This window comes from Maylandia zebra, linkage group LG7 (genome assembly GCF_041146795.1).
Source record: "Maylandia zebra isolate NMK-2024a linkage group LG7, Mzebra_GT3a, whole genome shotgun sequence".
Taxonomy (NCBI): domain Eukaryota; kingdom Metazoa; phylum Chordata; class Actinopteri; order Cichliformes; family Cichlidae; genus Maylandia; species Maylandia zebra.
Genome location: NC_135173.1, coordinates 3,080,497 through 3,097,248, shown reverse-complemented (window position 1 = coordinate 3,097,248; position 16,752 = coordinate 3,080,497). Strand labels below are relative to the sequence as shown.

The window sequence follows — 16,752 nt, the reverse complement described above, 5'->3', positions numbered from 1 at the left end:
AAACTTTAATCTTCTCCACTTGATTGCCAATTAGGACACAAATACTGGGGCGTCACTTTATACATACAGCTCATGTAATTATCATGAGATTTAAAACATGTCGAAAGATGGAAACAGGTCTTTTTTTGGTGTTAAAATGATCCCTGTAGCAGAGAATAACATTTGGCCGGGAGTCTTTGATCCAATTCTGCACGATGCACTTTCAAGCAATTAAAAGGAGCTTCTCAAGAAGATTGTAATGTGATGCAGGGAGATGCATTTTCCTGGAGGGAAAGCCTCAGAGGACCAGAACCTCTTTTCTTAAAATCTTTAACTGAAATCTCCTACTAATTTCTTTGGAACTAAATGCTGTGATAAAGGGTTTTGTCCGGGCCAGATTTTTACTTCCTGTCCTGCAGAGCCCAGCTGTTGCCGTGAGGCCTGCTCCGAGATTGCCGGGCTCTCATCCGAGCAGAGAATGCAAGCTCATTCAGTCACACTGTGCCTAGAATTAATCGTCTGTTTTGTTCCAGAGGCCCTTCCTCTTAATCATTCACTACAATCACACTGTGGCTCTCTTGAGACCGAGAGGGGGCACCAGGGTGAGTGCACAAAGGAGTATGAAAAGAGAATGATGAAATACACAGAAAGTGGTGTGTACAGAAGGAAAATAATAAAGAAATATAATACAACCTTTCTTTAATAGATACATGTTGCCGAGTGTTTTTTAGTTTACGGGGCATTTTGCCAGACCGATTATTGCTGGCATTTCTTCATATGCTAACTGCTACACTTGTAATTCAAAGGCATAATAAAGAGGTCTATTGAATTTGCATTAACATGCTCTCTGAGGAGAGCGTGAATGAAAAAGCTTCTATTTAACAGACTTACAGCATGTAGATTAAAAGTGGGTTACACTGACAGATTGGAAAATGTGCCTGTTGGCCATAACTGCAACTGAACTGAATTTAACCTTTAATTCCACTTTATTGCTTACTTGATAATAAGTATCCATAAAGAGAGAAACATGTGGTTCATAATTTATTTATTTTTTACATGTAAAAGCACAAATTAATTTCACCTCAACACAGCAGGAGACTGCCCGCTTAGCTCGTTAGCCACAAATGAAAAGAAAAGACAGCTGCACTTTAGGCTCATGTCTTTTCAAAGTAATGGATGCTTGTGCCTAATAAATGATTCATGACAAACAGAGAAAATATTATGATGATGAGATGGGATTGGGAAGCTTACATTATTAAAACATGTAGTTCAAAATAAATGGCTTCCTATTTAAATTGCATGGTCAGTTTGAAGAGTCAGTAACCATACAATACAGTATCGTCTACAGCAGCGGTCCCCGGGCCACGGACCGGTCTGTGAGTCGTTTGTTATCGGGCAGCGAGATTTGAGGCTCGGGTGTGAAATTTATGGTTTTCAGGGTTTTTATAGTTTATTTTTTTTATTGTTTTTATCGTTAACTCGGTTTCCCTGGGTTTTTTCCCGTGTGTTATGACTAAAGCTTCCTTTTTTTGGTGCCGGTACTGGTTTTATTTTGTTGTATTTATCCGCGACACCTTAAAGGTCAGCCCGTGAAAATATTGTCAGACATAAACCGGTCCGTGGCGCAAAAAAGGTTGGGGACCGCTGGTCTACAGCATCCTGTGGCGATTGTAAACCATAAAATATTTTTCAGATGATCCATTTTCTCTCACAGAGGTTTCTGCAGGCGCCAAAGTCATTTCTCCTGATGGAAAGGGGCAAAAGGGAAGCATGGTTTATTGAATCACTAAAACAGTTACTGATGTTCCAGTCATGAAACTCACACATGCATTCAGGAAACCTTGACCGAGAAATAGCGCTGAACTGGAAACACTGGTCTTCCCCTAACAGTGAATGTGTGTTTGCTAGTTTACCACTTTGACCCAGCAGGCCCGCTGTGGTTGCCATGTTTTTTCTGTTGATACCTGCTTTGATTTTATCATGACACGCCAGCTCTCAGTGTCGTGAAAACCTGTGTCAGGAAAATGGGAACACTGTGTCTATTGATCTGAGTGAAACATCACCCACATCGACAGACAGCAGGTATTCTTAAGGGCCAGCCCCTGCAAGTGTCCCATCAGTGCTGCCAGTGGTCAAAAGTACAGCAGCACTCGGCCTAGCACACACAGCTGGGAGAGATGTGTAAGATTTCCGAGGCAGTGTGTGCTAATCCCTTCCATCGCTTGGATTATGATGCTGATGCTATTTGACAGGATTTGGATCAGTGTGATTTTAATTTTGACTTTACAGAAATACCGGTTTCCTTTTCTTCTTACCCTACCTCCCTCCCTTTTTTATCTCTTCAGGCATTTGGCCAGGCTTACACCAACCAACGGAAGGTGGCAGAGGATGGGGAGACCAATGAGGAGACACTGCTGCAGGAGTCCGCCTCCAAGGAGGCCTACTATATGGGCCGCCTGTTGGAGCTGCAGTCGGAGGTGACGCTTAGCCGCTCTGTGGCGTCCAACGCCCAGTCAGAGAATGAGCGGCTCAACGCACTTGTACAGGAGCTACGAGAGGTGAGTTTGTCAACACGAGGAAAGCATGCAGACGATTTATTACTTCCTAAATAAAGAAAAACAGGAAATTGAATCTACTGTGTGTGTAAGAAAACAGCATTTCACTTTTTTATATATTTCTGCTTATGTCAGTAGTATTTTGTCACCAACACCTAAAATTCTCTCTATGAGATGTGCACATTAGTTGTTTTGAAACTTGAATGCATTTGGCTTGCAGCTGGCTCTTGACTGAGCGAGATACAGTAAGAGCCAGCTGCATGTAAAGCCATCTTGTAGTTTTTATGATCAATTCTTGAGTCCAAACGGATTGTTTTCCACAGTTTGACTAGTATTTCTTTTATTCTACATTAACTAACATGAGACCTATGTGTTTATCAAAGATCAAGAGGTTACTGTGACAAACTAAAAGGTGTCATGCCTCACACAGAATAATAAACGATATGCATATGTGCAAAGTGTGTATTTATGCAAGTATATATGTCTGCAGCAACTGTGTTGGGCAATACCGGAGTTCGAGCAGGGGTCAGACACTGCGGCCACGACCCCATTGTGGGGGGCAAATCCAGTGCTAAGCTGGGATATAAAGTGAAATGCCCTGAGCTCGGCACATGTGTAGGGACAGAGTACCAGCACTACGCCCACAGGACACACTCTCATTCACTAATTTGGTCAGGCAGTGCTGTGATGTTCGCTCATTCTCAAAGTTCACAAGAAGTGAAGATATTGATGGTGCTGGAGCATGTGGAACAAAATCAACATCTCAGCTGTAATTACCTGATAAACCTTTACACACGATGAGTTGTTCCTATGCACAAATGCCTCATGTCTGAGTCATGAGTGTGGCGCTTTGATATATTTATGAAGTGCCTTCTGCTGTTTTTTGAAGTCCTCATTTGCACATGTGATGCCAGTTAATGAACAGGATTCCTTTCATCGTGAGAGGCAGGTGCTGCAGTGACATCGAGCGCTTCATTTACCACAGACCAAATCTAATTAAAAGATTTTTGTTTTACAGATTTCAAGCAACCTAACATATACAGGTTTGGGGAAAAAGACACTGAGTTAGTTTAGATAGATGTCTGTTGTTAGAGTTACAAGTCAGAACATGAGAAGGGATAAAGATTGCCACATGGGTTAAAATCAAAGTGCACTTTAAAGCCCAAAAAAGGAAACACAGGCCTAAACTTTAAATTTGTAAAACTTTGCCACAACAGCAGTGATGGCAGGGATGAATGTATGATGACTTTAACAGCCACACTTCGTGCTGTGAACAGCTCTGCCCTGTGGCGGGCTCAGTGCCAGTGTTGTGTGCCGATCTGTCCCTGACCGTAGGGTCTGATTGCCCCCAGTATTATTTGGCCTTTAATATCCTGCACACTATTAATAAAATGTATTTTGACAACATGTATCACAGAAAGCTTATATTCATGTTCATACATCAACCGCAAATGTATTTTGTGTGTTTTTGGTCTGCTCTATTTTTTTCTTTTTACAGTGTTTTAGCCAGTTTTAGCGTAAAAGTGCTTTCAATGTACTTGCAAAACAGTCCAATTGTGCCTTTGTGGGATTTCCCCATTTACACCATTAACTTTTATATAATGGGAGTTCCTGTCAGCTAATGCACAAATCAGGAGGTTCAGTGTAGACCTGAGGTCTTCAGTTTCAGGTTTTTTGCCACTTCTAAAAGTAGCATCGTATTCACTGCCAACGCGTGTAGCCACCCACTCCACCCACAAAGTCTCTGGGTCAGCACTTCTGCCATATGTACAGAGAACTGCAGGGGAGCTGCAGGCAGCTCTGCAGCAGCAGGAGTACACACATGCGCAAATGCACTGTAACATTATTTTGTAGCCTATACTACAGACTCTGTCCACTAGTTGCATTGGGCTGCAAACATTTACACACAACTGTGTGTGAAAATAAGATATATAAAATATATTTTTTCATTTTTGTCTTGATATGTAAATATCATCTAGTTAATTTTTGGGAAACAGCAGAGAGTGTTTCAGCGCATGTACAGTAGAGGTATGTAAAAAAAATAGCTTTTGAGAAAGTCCTACCTCAGTGTGCAAAGTCACGTCACGTCTACATGCATCAGCATTATGAGTCTGTGCATGTCATGCAATCTTAAGCTGACGGGACTGTATTTGATATTGACCTTGTTTACGTGGGCACCACTTTGCCTGTTAGGGTTTAATCATATTCAGCATATTGGATTTACATGCTAGCTATCCTGGTTACTGATCACTGCATGTTGTTTGGGTTAGCATCTGTGATGGTTATGAGAAGTCTATTCTTAATTCCAGTAAATATCATCTTAAATTAATTTGATGTAGCTATTATAAATTTGGCCACAGTGGCTTGTAGTCGGCTCAAGACGTGTTGCAGATTTATCCCAACCAATGAGACCTCAATGAGCGGAAAGAGTGATGGGAACTGTTAAAAATGTCACCGCTGTTTTTCCTCCTCCAGAGTAACGAGATGCTCGAGCTGCAACGGAGCAGAATGAGGGAGGAGATCAAAGAGTACAAGTTCAGAGAGACCCGGCTGCTTCAGGACTACACAGAGCTGGAGGAGGAGAACATCACACTTCAGAAACTGGTGTCCACACTCAAGCAGAGCCAGGTTGGTACGAAGATCAACAGTTTGCACACTAATAGCTTCTTATTTATGTGTCATTGTCGTGTAGAGTTTCACTCTCTAAATGTATTTCTCAGATTTAAGCGTATCTGTGAAATTGCCTATTAAAGATCTGTCATCACTTTCAGTGATGCATCAGCAATCGGTGGCTCAATTGATTTTAATGACTCACACTCGTGTCACCAAAATGTACCAGTGCTCTCAGTGATCTCACAGTGTTTCCTGCACAGTAACACGAAGTCGTATTAGTTTAAACTAGCTCTAGACACGTGGTTAGATGAAGTCGAATAGAGATCTTAACGGTTATATTAATTTCAAAAGGATTTGTTTTTTACCAGCTGTTTACAAATGTGTTAAAATAATTCTTTTCCTGTTATCACGTGGCCTTTCTGTGTCCCTCAGGTGGAGTACGAGGGACTGAAACATGAAATTAAGGTGCTGGAGGAGGAGACTGTCCTTCTGAACAGCCAGCTGGAAGACGCTTTGCGCTTAAAGGAAATCTCTGAGGGTCAGTTAGAAGAAGCCCTGGATGCCCTCAAGACTGAGCGCGAGCAGAAGAACAATCTGAGGAAAGAACTAGCCCATCACATCAGCCTGGGTGACAGCGTCTACGGCGCAGGGGCCCATCTGGCGCTAACCGTCACCGGAGTTGAAGGCCTGAAGTTCCCCGAGGAGAGCAACGGCACTAATGGCAGCACCATCCCTGCTGCTAATGGCAACAATGAGGATAACAACCGCTGCAACGGTCACTTTCACGCTGGCTCTGGGATGGCTAAGATGAACGGGGACTACAGACCCGGCCGAAAGGGAGATGGCCTTCACCCTGTGCCAGATCTGTTCAGCGAGCTCAACTTGTCAGAGATGCAGAAGCTTAAACAGCAGCTACTGCAGGTAGGTCATAAGAGAGAGCGCCTTGGAAATTTCACTGAAAGTTTAAAGTCCCACATGAGCCCCGAGCCCAGTTTGAAATCAGAAAATCGTTGGGTCACCGAATCTTTATTTTCAAGGACACTGACGTCACTTGAACGTCACCGAGGGTTTAAATAACAGCGCTGAAGGGGGTTGAAATTAGCTTCAAAGAGCAGATTGCAGGACTACCATATTGATCTCCCTTCCCACAGTATATTTTAGTTTTTAGTGTGAAGACTGATGGAGTCTGAAGGCATTCATTTAAGGTTATTGTCATTTGAACCCTGTACTGACATTAGAGATAGATGAGAAGTGGAGAAAGACTAGAGGAATGACATCACAAATGTTCAGACTCAAATCGAGGCCCTAGCGCTCAGGGCGCCCATCTGGTAAGTGCTTTTTAAGAAGCATGCTAATGCACATTCAGTGTCTGTATCATGCATTATATATTATGTATGCTTTCACGCATGTTATGGAGGGAGTAGCTTTCAGTATGCGAGAATGCAGCTGCAAGACAAAGGCCGAGAAAGGCAACAGATTTATGCCAAAAGTGAAGGAAACTGCTTTGTACACTTTTATTTACACCGCAATTGGTTCCTGCTTAACGCTGTGAAAAGCTGCTACTGTATACAAAGAATGTAAAAATACAAAATATATATAATATAAAATATATAGGTGAACTAGCTTTCACTTAAACCCACTTGAGTACAAAACACACTCATCGTGGAGGATGGTATACAGAATGTTAAGTGACAGTGAAACCACAGAGAGATCAAACTCGTGCTAAAAGCAAATAAAGTCATTACTGTACATCTTTTATCTAGCTGGGCACCAGCAGGGAGGAGAAAACTAGATTAGTGGTTGCTCTATTCACAGTGTGCCTCTCGCTGTAAACACAATTACTCACTAGCTAATTTTCTCTTTTGAGTTGATCTGTCTGGGAAAGACCATCAGCCTTATAATGTCCAGCTGAAGTCCAGTTTTCATTGTGTTTCTTCTGGAGTTGTCCAGAGTTTCTTATAGTTCAATCTCAGAACTTGAAAATCAGATTTATTGCTTTAACTCATTCACTGCCAGCCATTGGCAGTGAATGAGTTAAACCCATTGACTCATTCACTGCAATTGACGGCTATAGACGTCAATGGCAGTGAATGAGTTAATATAGTTTAACGTGTCGTTCTGGAGGACGTACACAAAAATGACATTGCACTGGAAAGTACAAAAAGAAACAAATTTAATTTTGTATTTCTGTCGTGCAGGTGGAGCGTGAGAAGGCAGCACTGCTCAAGAACCTGCAGGAGTCCCAGACTCAGTTGCAGTACACACAAGGTGCCCTGACTGAACAGAATGAGCACGTCCATCGTCTCACAGAGCGCGTCAACGCCATGAAACATCTCAATGGAGACAAAGAGCTCGATGATCCAGAAGAGAGTGAGAAACCTAATGGGGGGTCCTCATCCCCAACGGCCAATAGCCATCATGATCTCGATATCCACGGTTTTAAGATTCTTGAGTGTCGGTACAAGGTGGCGGTGACCGAGGTGATCGACCTAAAAGCAGAGCTCAAGGCCCTGAAGGAGAAGTACAATCAAGCGGTGGAGGGACAGGGAGACAGCCATGATGATGACCGGGTCCAGGCACTGACTGAACAGGTTTGTGCAATATTAATCCAGTTTTGCTGAAAGTAAAACTGCAAACGTACTCACTAGGGGTGCAACGATACACAAAATTTACGGTTCGGTTCGATACTTTGGTGTCAGGGTTCGATATTTTTTCGATACAAAAAATGTTCATGCTTTTTTAATTTGTCGTTTATTAAAATTATAAATATATATTTTAACTCAAAAGTACAGTTTTTAAATGTAACGTTGCTGAAACAACAAAGGGATAAAATAATAAATCTATCTGATCGAGAAATCCCTCATCTTTGGAAAAGAGAGTTTATTACAGAGAAATGGCTCTTTCCAAAATAAAAGCTATACTATACGCTTCTTCTGGGCTATATTCTCAGCAGCATATTAAACATATCAGGTCACCATAAGGAGAATCCTGTGCTAACGGCTGTCTAAATGACTCGGGATGATGTCGGATGTTCCCACTAGTGCTGTCAGCGTAAATCTGAAATGACGTTAACGCCACAACACGGCAAATCTCCGTTAACGAGCTACCGCGGATCGCCCCGTGCGTGGGGCTGGACGGCGTCAGCACGTTAACGAGCTAACTGCGCTAACACACTAGCTCCCACCCATGTAATTGAGCATTGCGTGGCACATCCTGTTTTACTTTAGTCCATGACGCGCTTACCTTCAGGGTCATACTTCACATGAAAACCAAAATAGTTCCAAAGGCCAGATCTGAATGAGGGTGGGGGAGGTTCAGTTTGCCATGTTGCAACGAGCTTAGCTTCTGTCTTGCTAGCTTGCGCTGTGCTCAGTGGATCTGCGCTCGACAGTGCAGCCTAGGCGGAGTAGTCGAACGCAGATCCACTGAGCGCTCAACACAGACAGCATCGTCAGAAGAAAAGAAATAAATTAAAAATGTTGTATTGTTCGATACATATGCGTACCGAACCGAAAGCACTGTATCGAACGGTTCAATATCGATGTGAGTATCGTTGCACCCCTAGTACTCACCGTTTGTTTGTTTGTTTGTTTGTTTGTTTGTTTGTTTGTTTGTTTGTTTGTTTGTTTGTTTGTTTTCTGAGCAGGTAACACAGTTGGAGCGAAGTTATCGTGAAAGCCGGGAAAGGGTTGTAAGCCTGGAGGCGGAGCTCCGAGCAACTGCGAGTACTGCCTCAGAGAGCCAGGGCATGCTGAACGCTGCCCAGGATGAGCTGGTAACCTTCAGTGAGGAGTTGGCGCAACTCTACCACCACGTCTGTCTGTGCAACAACGAGACACCAAACCGTGTCATGCTGGATTACTACCGCCAGAGCCGAATCACACGCAATGGCAGCCTCAAAGGCTCGGAGGATCCTCGAGCTTTGCTCTCGCCTCGCCTGGCGCGACGTCTTGCGGCAGCATCGGCAGCCTGCTCCTCGGAGTCTCCGCGCAGTTCCACAGACTCCCCATCCAAAGATGCCCAGCATAACGAGACAACAACTCACAACCCAGCAGACTCCTGCCACAGCAGCCCTACCCGCAACTACACCGGCTCCCCGGTCATCGGCATCTCTCCTTGCCCATCTCCGGTACCTTCAGACTCAAGTGGGGACCTGCGGAAGGAGCCGATGAATATCTACAACTTAAACGCCATCATCAGAGACCAGATCAAACACCTGCAGAGGGCTGTTGACCGCTCGCTGCAGCTGTCCAGGCAAAGGGCTGCAGCTAGGGAGTTAGCACCCATGCTTGACAAGGACAAAGAGTCCTGCATGGAAGAAATACTAAAGCTCAAGTCCCTGCTTAGTACTAAGAGAGAGCAAATAGCTACACTCAGGCTGGTGCTCAAGGCCAATAAGCAGGTAAAATCTTTTGTTTGTTGGATTCTGGCACTTATTTCATTTTAAAAAAAAACCTAAAATGCATTTTCTATTAACATTAAATGATTCAATTCAAATCGCCCATCTTTGCAGACAGCAGAAGTTGCGCTGGCTAATCTGAAGAGCAAGTATGAAAATGAAAAGGCGATGGTGACAGAGACCATGACGAAGCTAAGGAATGAACTGAAGGCTCTGAAAGAAGATGCAGCCACCTTCTCTTCTCTCAGGGCCATGTTTGCAACGAGGTGAGAAGGGCTCAGGAAATGTGGCACAGCTAAGATGAGAAAGCAAAGTGTTCGGTTAAAACGTAGAATTTGCGTATAAATGTTGACTTGTGGCTACACATAATCCTGCTGTGTGTCTGTTAATCTCCCTGTAGGTGTGATGAATATGTTACACAGCTGGATGAGATGCAGAGGCAGCTAGCGGCAGCAGAGGATGAAAAGAAGACGCTGAACTCCCTCCTCCGAATGGCCATCCAGCAGAAACTGGCCTTGACCCAACGCTTGGAGGATCTGGAGTTTGACCACGAGCAGACTCACCGTACCCGTGGTGCTAAAGTGCCCAAGATAAAAAGCAGCCCACCCAAAGTAAGTCGCAGAGGTGTCCCCACAATTTCTTCCAACCCTACCAGCCTCCACAGCCACTTCATCATCATCACTCACACCCCGAACACCACTGTGACCCTTTGTAATCTTCCCTGTGTAGAGCTAACCTCATGTTTGTTTGTGGCTTTGTGGATATCAGCCGTACCTTCACCTCTGCGTCACTGCAGTTACTCCAGTTTCTCTCTGGAGTTCGAAGTCGTTGGTAGATCCTAAATGCCTAGCCCTACGCTGTTTTTTATCATCATTTCCACACCCAACACCAATTTTCTTCCCAGAAGCCTCTAGATTAGGTGGAATAGGAGAGGTGGTATCACGTGTCTTTAGTTTAGAAATGCATAAGGCACCCCGGTGCACTATCATGCAACATCTGTGCCCATGACACATCACAGGGAAGATTCTTTATGAAATACCAGATAACAAATCTGATATTAGATATCTTTTCTTCCATCTAAAATCCTGCTGCCATAAAATATGACATCATTCCCCAATACTAGGAAGTGTTTCAAAATGACAACAAAGCAAAAATGGCTTTATTTTTAATGACTCACAGCCCCTCACTGTGGCAGATTCAATGAATTACAGCTGAGATTTTTCCTTACAATTTATTTACACCATGACTTAAGTTGTCCCAGGTTTTTGACAGGCTCAGACTAGTAGGAAAACCAGTCAAGCATTTTCTCCGTGTATTCCTAACCCCTCTTTGGAAAAGGGAAAGTAAACAAAAGAATTCTTTGCTACAGCACAATCCTCTTTGCGACGTAACCATTTCTCAACACTAGATGGCGGTGTTTGATCAAATGTGTTTCCCTTTTGAAACTGCAGTCAATTGCTGTTGGACCTTTTTCTCCCTCCTTTTGACTCCGAATTACAGTCACATATATTATAAATAAGCCAATTTAAACTAAATGTTTTTAAAAAGCAATGTGTAATCTTCTACGTGTTAAATGAGCGAGTAAACAAGACCTCAGCAGAACTGGTGTAGTCCAAAAATACAATGCCTATATGCAGCGGGTGAGGTAGAGTAGGATTATATTTTTAGCTTTTGTTTCACTGTACGCGTCCTTGTCTTTTTTTGCCCTTGCAAATCAATATAATATTGTATTGGCAAGTGTGTGTGTGTGTGTGTGTGTGTGTGTGTGTGTGTGTGTGTGTGTGTGTGTGTGTGTGTGTGTGTGTGTGTGTGTGTGTGTGTGTGTGTAAAAGTGTCCATGTCTCTGTCTCTTTGGGGGTTTTGTGTTTTCTGCTTCCAGCACAGATTGTCTAGCTGTGCAGTGGCCGGTCCTGATGAGACTGGGCAGTCACTTGAGCTATACTCAGTTTGGTTTCCAGTGTGCTATTGATCTATAGTAATGTACTGAGAAAAACTGACCGGGATCAGCCTGGTGCTTCACCCTAAAAGTCACGGTAACAGTAGAATTCAGTGTCTTTGTCTCTGACGAGGTCTTCCCTTGTCTTGTCCACCCTGTTATCTCTGTCCTGTTGTCTAACCCCGAGTGTCACCACTTTGTATATTTGTCTAATTTATCAGTTTCTTGTAGATTGTCAGCAGCCTGCTGCCTCAGTACCGCTACTCTCCCCACAACTAAGGCGAGGGAGAGCCTCCCTAGTACGCAGGTAACAAGCTGTAGAACCTGCTAGCAGTAGACTTACTAATATCTATCTATCTATCTGCATACAATTCTATCAGTAACATGTCACATCTTTGTCATATAAAGTGACTTTTTCACATTTTTAGTTGGATTTGTTTAGTAGCAGCAACACCTGCATCAAGATAACTGAACCTGCATGATCCAAATATTAACCTTTACATTAAGTATTATGCAAACCCTTGTATTCTGGAATTAATAGTTCACACTATGAATTATTTGTCACTCTGCATGAGCAGTTTTGCATGACCATTTTGTATCTATACATGCTTTTCTGACAAGGCGAGGTTTTCACTGGAAGGAGGGTCTGTTAACGTATGCTCTGCACAATGCTATGTTGCTAGCAGGCCAATGAAGAGCTGATCCAGTGATGAATATGAGGGTCTTCTTTTTTCAGTTAGGCTCTACTGCTGATGTTGTTATTACCTCACGTTATAACCCTGTTTTGATTTCTCGATGTCACCGTGCACCATGTTGTTTCTGGCCTGGTTTAAGTAGTTGACTTTCTAAAAGTGCACATATTTCCTTTGTTCCTTAACTTAAACAATAAGACTGACACCACTCTGTCTGTGCACCACAAATGAAGTTGTCACTATCAGTTAGTTAGCACTAGTTAGAATAGCTTGACATAAAAACTGGAAACAATAGCTGGCCTGGCCACGGCCAAAGAAAAAGAACGACATTAGCAAATGAATTTGTTTAATAGATACAATAAAGGAGTTTAAGTATGCAAACTGTAAAGTTCAGATGTAACCTGTACTACTAATTTTTCTAGCTTTTGATAGAGCTGAATAGCTGTTTCCAGTATTTATGCTAAGCTAAGCTAACATGCTGCAGTGGGTATCAGATGTAAGTGGTATCGGTATTAATCCACATCTAAGCATGTTTTTTTCTTCATGCTTACATGTGGAAGGAAACCGTCTCATGCTCCATTTTTGCATTTTATATTTGGAATAACCTTTTTCACACTATTCTCTTCTCATGTGTCTTTGCCTCCTTTCAGTCCTAAATTTCTGGCAGACCACCAGGAACACCGAGCAGTCCTGTCCAGCAGCAGAAGCCTTCTCTCCCCTTGCGACCCTCGTAACTGTCTGGCCCAGCAGCCCCATCCTCCTGGCACCTAACCACGCTGGTCCTGCTCAGACCTCAGTCTGGAAGCAGTCCTGCAGAGACACAGACACACTGGACGGGGGTTCCCTCAGTTTAGCTCCCCTCCACCAAGCAGTCCAACCGGGTGCTTACTGGGCTCTGTGATCTCACTGAGCACTACACTGCCCAGCTGTGGCCGGCCTCCTGGTTACCTGGGTCGTAGAAGAGGAGCAGGACGCTTCCTTCATCTCTGGAAGTGACCTACTGTCCTGGAAACACAAAACAGAGACCTGACCTGAGGCAGAAATGCCAGTGACAACACACTGAAATCTGCCGCCCTGTTTCTCCTAGTATTTATTTATAATTTATTCACTCTGCCCATTATTTATTTCTGATATATTTATTACTTGTATATTTTTGTGTGTTTTCCTTTTTTGTCATTCTGCGAGATGGAGCTCAAAGACAGTTTTCCTGCTGTGATGAAGACTTAAACAGTTTAGCACATTCACTACTGTATATGTATATTTGTTTCCCCAAAAAACGAAAACAAACAAAAGCAGAACGTCTTCTTTTGAAAAACTTAAGGAAATTGAAATATTAGATTTTACCAGCATAATAATCCCCAAAAACTCACATATATCATTTTTACAAAGGGGTGTTAGCAAATATGGTTTTTGTAAACAAGCTAATGAAGGTCTAGATTCAAAGAATAAGAATATTTTTCATTTTGTTGTTGTTTTTATGATGGCGAATTTAATTGTGTTTTGAATCATCAGTAGTCTGGATGCTTGTGGACTATTTTATAACTCCCTTTGCTTTGATTTTTGTAATGATTTGCAGCAGACTCTGGTGATGTGTTGTTTGTCTGTTACATAGCTCAGGTCTCTCAGAGACCGGGGTAGGTGAGTGGTTGGGTGTTTGAGATCAAGACTAGGGCTGTTGGGCTGAGGTTTTTATTTTGCTCTTTGAATTGCACAGGTTTAAGTGACCGTGGAGTGAACTGACCTCCTTTTTTAACATTAGCTAAGGACAGAGGATTCCCCAAAGGTGTGCCTCCTCTTAAGTAACTGTCACCTTCATCATTGTAATCTCACCATTTTCTTCAGAAAACTTTTATTATTCACATTAATACCCCTAATTATGACATTAAGAAAAATGTTAATCATGCTGACATTTTCCATATCCGAGCTTACGCTGTTCTCAAAACATCACCTTGTTCAGCTTTCTCTACATGCTTACTCCATACAGTATGGAGTACTGTTCAAGCACAATTCTGCACTATGCATTAGAGCAATACAGTTGCCCCTGTTTCAGACTGATCTGGGTAAGATTTACCAAATCTTTTAACCATTTCCGTCATCATGAACTAACCAGCAGGATAAGAATGATAAAACAGCAGGAGGAGTGTTGCCGATTTTGATGAAGGAGCACTATTGTCAATTTTCTGTGTAAAAATTGAGACATTGTTGCTTTTGAAACACTGAGATGGGCAGTTTGTGGAGTTTGTTGCATAATTGAAGTCCCATATTTCTGTACCGTACTTGTCTGGTACACTCATAATGTCTCTGATGTTAGATACAGTTGTTTGTCACATGGATATGGAAGGGATAAATTAAAACTACATAGTCAGTATTAATCTTGTAATGACAGAACTTCTGTTACAACAGTAACAACTGAGTGGATGCTGTGTGTGTGTGTGTGTGTGTGTGTGTGTGTGTGTGTGTGTGTGTGTGTGTGTGTGTGTGTGTGTGTGTGTGTGTGTGTGTACATTTGTTTGATTTATCATTGTTAGATTGTTACTTTTGCAACTATAGAGCGTTGAAAACATTTGTGGTCCAAAAGTAGCTTCTGCACTCATGCAGGCTCATCGGTGACCTAACTCTCTTGGTTTGTTTGCACAACATAGCTATGGATGGAGAGAGACTAATCTAAAAATGGAAAAATATAACATGGTTAAAAAGGAATGCTAGCAGTATGCTGTACTGCGGTGGGTTTTAAAGTTTCTCCACCACTTAAAACGGTGTTCAATTGGCTTCACAACTAAATAAAAGATGCCCTTGGATTTGTATGACTTTGCTTCTGCGTCTGTTTCTCTGCCTTGCCATTTTTAATGAGCTACACAAAACTAGACTCCACGAGACTTCCTGTAATGATGGTGCCTGTATTCCTGTGCTCCTACAGACAACACAGAATAGGTTAAAATGCTAAATTATACTATAGGACAAAATCAGTGTGAGCCAGTGTCATGCCTAAAGGGGTGACAAATATTGCCTAGAGTCCAATGCAGTATGCGGTCTGCCGTTTAGTAAGTGCCACTGGTAATATTGCATATTATTATAAAAAATAATATATAAAAGGTAACAGCTAAAAAATGCATTATTAGTTTATTATTATTATTATTGTTGTTGTTGTTGTTGTTGTTGTTGTTGTTGTTGTTGTTGTTGTTGTAACTATCAATAAAGTTAGCTTTAGCTTGACATTAAAGTGATATGCAATCACGAATCTATAATTAGGAAAATGAATGGCCTATTCTGCGTAATGGGCACTTTCCCCTTTTTTATTTTAGTTCTGTATGAGTAGCCCATTTTACACTGTGTTGCTATTTAAAGGATCTAAAATGACCGTACATATACACACACAACACTGCTCTGTTTTTTGTGTGTGAGGGAATAAAAACCGCACAAGTCGCTGTAAGGTGGTTTAAAAAAACAGGCTTCTGCTCCGCTGACTGGAGAGGCGGGTGCGGCTCGGGAAGCACCCAATCAAGGTGCCATTGGAGGGAACTCACTGAATCAAACCGAAAGTCTTTCACATAGGTTTTCTATATTTATGAATATTATTATTACATCTGTTTACCGAAGTCCAGCGCGTCTTCAGTGCTGCTGACTGACCCGGGCAAACAGTTGTAAGTGGCGCTGCGAAGCTGGACGTGGTTGTGAACTTGCAGCGAGGAGGGGATCGCGTTGCTCAACATTTTCGTGGTTATTCTTGAAGATTGAAATTCCTGTCACTTAAGTATCCGAATGCTTGAGCGGTCAGAGTCTCGGGGGGAAATGGAGAGCTTTAACAGAGTGGCTTTTCGCAGGAAACCGAGAAGTCTGGACGCCACGCAGCGACGAGAAGCAGGTGAGGGTTTGTTTTTTAAATTGTAGGGAACATTTTGATGATTAGATGTAGGCTACAATCCCAAAGCCACTCTGAGAGATTCATTTCTCAACTATTATTTTTATTATTTATTTTGTGCGACTTTTTTTATCCAACTTCTTAAATATTTAATATGTCTTCACAGGAACCACTAGAAACATTAAATACGCTTTCATGTGCAGGTACGAATGACTCAGATCGTACCTTATGACTTTTTTAGTTGTCACATAGCCGTGATGTGTTTTCCTCAGTCCGGTTGGGTAAGCGTGGAATGGCCAGGCCGTGACACTCGGCACACCTCCGTTACAGCCCCGTGTTTACACACCACTGCTGAAGTGCTGGCTGATCAGCAGGTATGAAGGGTTTAAAGGCAAGACCCAACCTGTTGTGTAACCATCTGCAGGCTGGAGGGCATGTTTTTTCTTTTTTTCTTCCAAATAACCACAGTGAACAAAAATTAGTAGGCAGTCATATGACACTGCCTGTACACACACCTCTCAGGTGTTCCTCAGAAGGTTTCTGTGCACTTTGTATCTCAGCTTAACATTTCAAATGCATTAAAAAAATCTTGGGATCTGTGACCAAACAAACTTCCAGATGACTCTTTGCAGAACCCCGACCTGGCACTTGTGACTGAAAGTTTGCCCGGCTCGCTAATCCAGTTTTACATTTGAAATTACTCTGAAAAAGGATCCAAA

The 16,752-nt window shown here is 42.5% G+C and overlaps 2 protein-coding genes across 4 annotated transcripts in view; both read left to right on the top strand.

The window, feature by feature from the left end:
• bicd1a (bicaudal D homolog 1a) overlaps window positions 1-14,978 on the top strand; it is a 31,350-nt gene extending 16,372 nt beyond the window's left edge. The window contains exons 2-10 of one of the 3 annotated variants that reach the window (XM_076885554.1): window positions 2,325-2,537; window positions 5,010-5,162; window positions 5,580-6,068; window positions 7,346-7,738; window positions 8,794-9,549; window positions 9,661-9,812; window positions 9,947-10,157; window positions 11,704-11,789; window positions 12,825-14,978. In XM_076885554.1, the coding sequence (XP_076741669.1) occupies window positions 2,325-2,537; window positions 5,010-5,162; window positions 5,580-6,068; window positions 7,346-7,738; window positions 8,794-9,549; window positions 9,661-9,812; window positions 9,947-10,157; window positions 11,704-11,789; window positions 12,825-12,945 (2,574 nt within the window). In that variant the 3' untranslated portion in view covers window positions 12,946-14,978. The remainder of the gene's footprint in view (window positions 1-2,324; window positions 2,538-5,009; window positions 5,163-5,579; window positions 6,069-7,345; window positions 7,739-8,793; window positions 9,550-9,660; window positions 9,813-9,946; window positions 10,158-11,703; window positions 11,790-12,824) is intronic. The other 2 variants (XM_004568254.4, XM_004568256.3) reach the window with 2 other exon arrangements.
• Window positions 14,979-15,714: 736 nt separating this feature from the next.
• Window positions 15,715-16,752, top strand: part of fgd4a (FYVE, RhoGEF and PH domain containing 4a) — a 53,914-nt gene continuing 52,876 nt past the window's right edge. The window contains exon 1 of the mRNA XM_004568249.5: window positions 15,715-16,036. Coding sequence (XP_004568306.3) covers window positions 15,934-16,036 — 103 coding nt within the window. The 5' untranslated portion in view covers window positions 15,715-15,933. The remainder of the gene's footprint in view (window positions 16,037-16,752) is intronic.